A 248-nucleotide genomic window follows, 5' to 3' on the forward strand; every position below is an offset into this window, starting at 1 on the left:
ACCTTACCATTTCCTTCTCACCCGATGCCATCCCACCCCATCCCACCCCATCCCATCCCCTCTCACCCCCCCCGTGGTGCTGGGGGGCACTCACCTTCCTGCCCTTCTCGTTGTCAGGCAGGTAGCAGTGCCGGGGGAAGCCACGCGCCGTGAACTTCTTGCCGGGATTGGGGTGCTCCGGGCCCTGGGCAGGAGGGCAATGGGGTGAGCAGGTACCACAGGGTGGGGGCCACCCAAGCCGGGGGTTC

The 248-nt window shown here is 66.9% G+C and overlaps 1 protein-coding gene across 1 annotated transcript in view; it reads right to left on the bottom strand.

Annotated features, from left to right (window-relative positions):
• Window positions 1-94: 94 nt before the first annotated feature.
• DTX1 (deltex 1, E3 ubiquitin ligase) overlaps window positions 95-248 on the bottom strand; it is a gene marked incomplete at its 3' end in the record, with an annotated part of 7,142 nt that continues 6,988 nt past the window's right edge. The window contains exon 7 of the mRNA XM_010179687.1: window positions 95-209. Within this exon, the coding sequence (XP_010177989.1) occupies window positions 95-209 (115 nt within the window). The remainder of the gene's footprint in view (window positions 210-248) is intronic.

The sequence above is a fragment of the Mesitornis unicolor genome, unplaced genomic scaffold (assembly GCF_000695765.1).
Source record: "Mesitornis unicolor isolate BGI_N332 unplaced genomic scaffold, ASM69576v1 scaffold34052, whole genome shotgun sequence".
NCBI lineage: Eukaryota > Metazoa > Chordata > Aves > Mesitornithiformes > Mesitornithidae > Mesitornis > Mesitornis unicolor.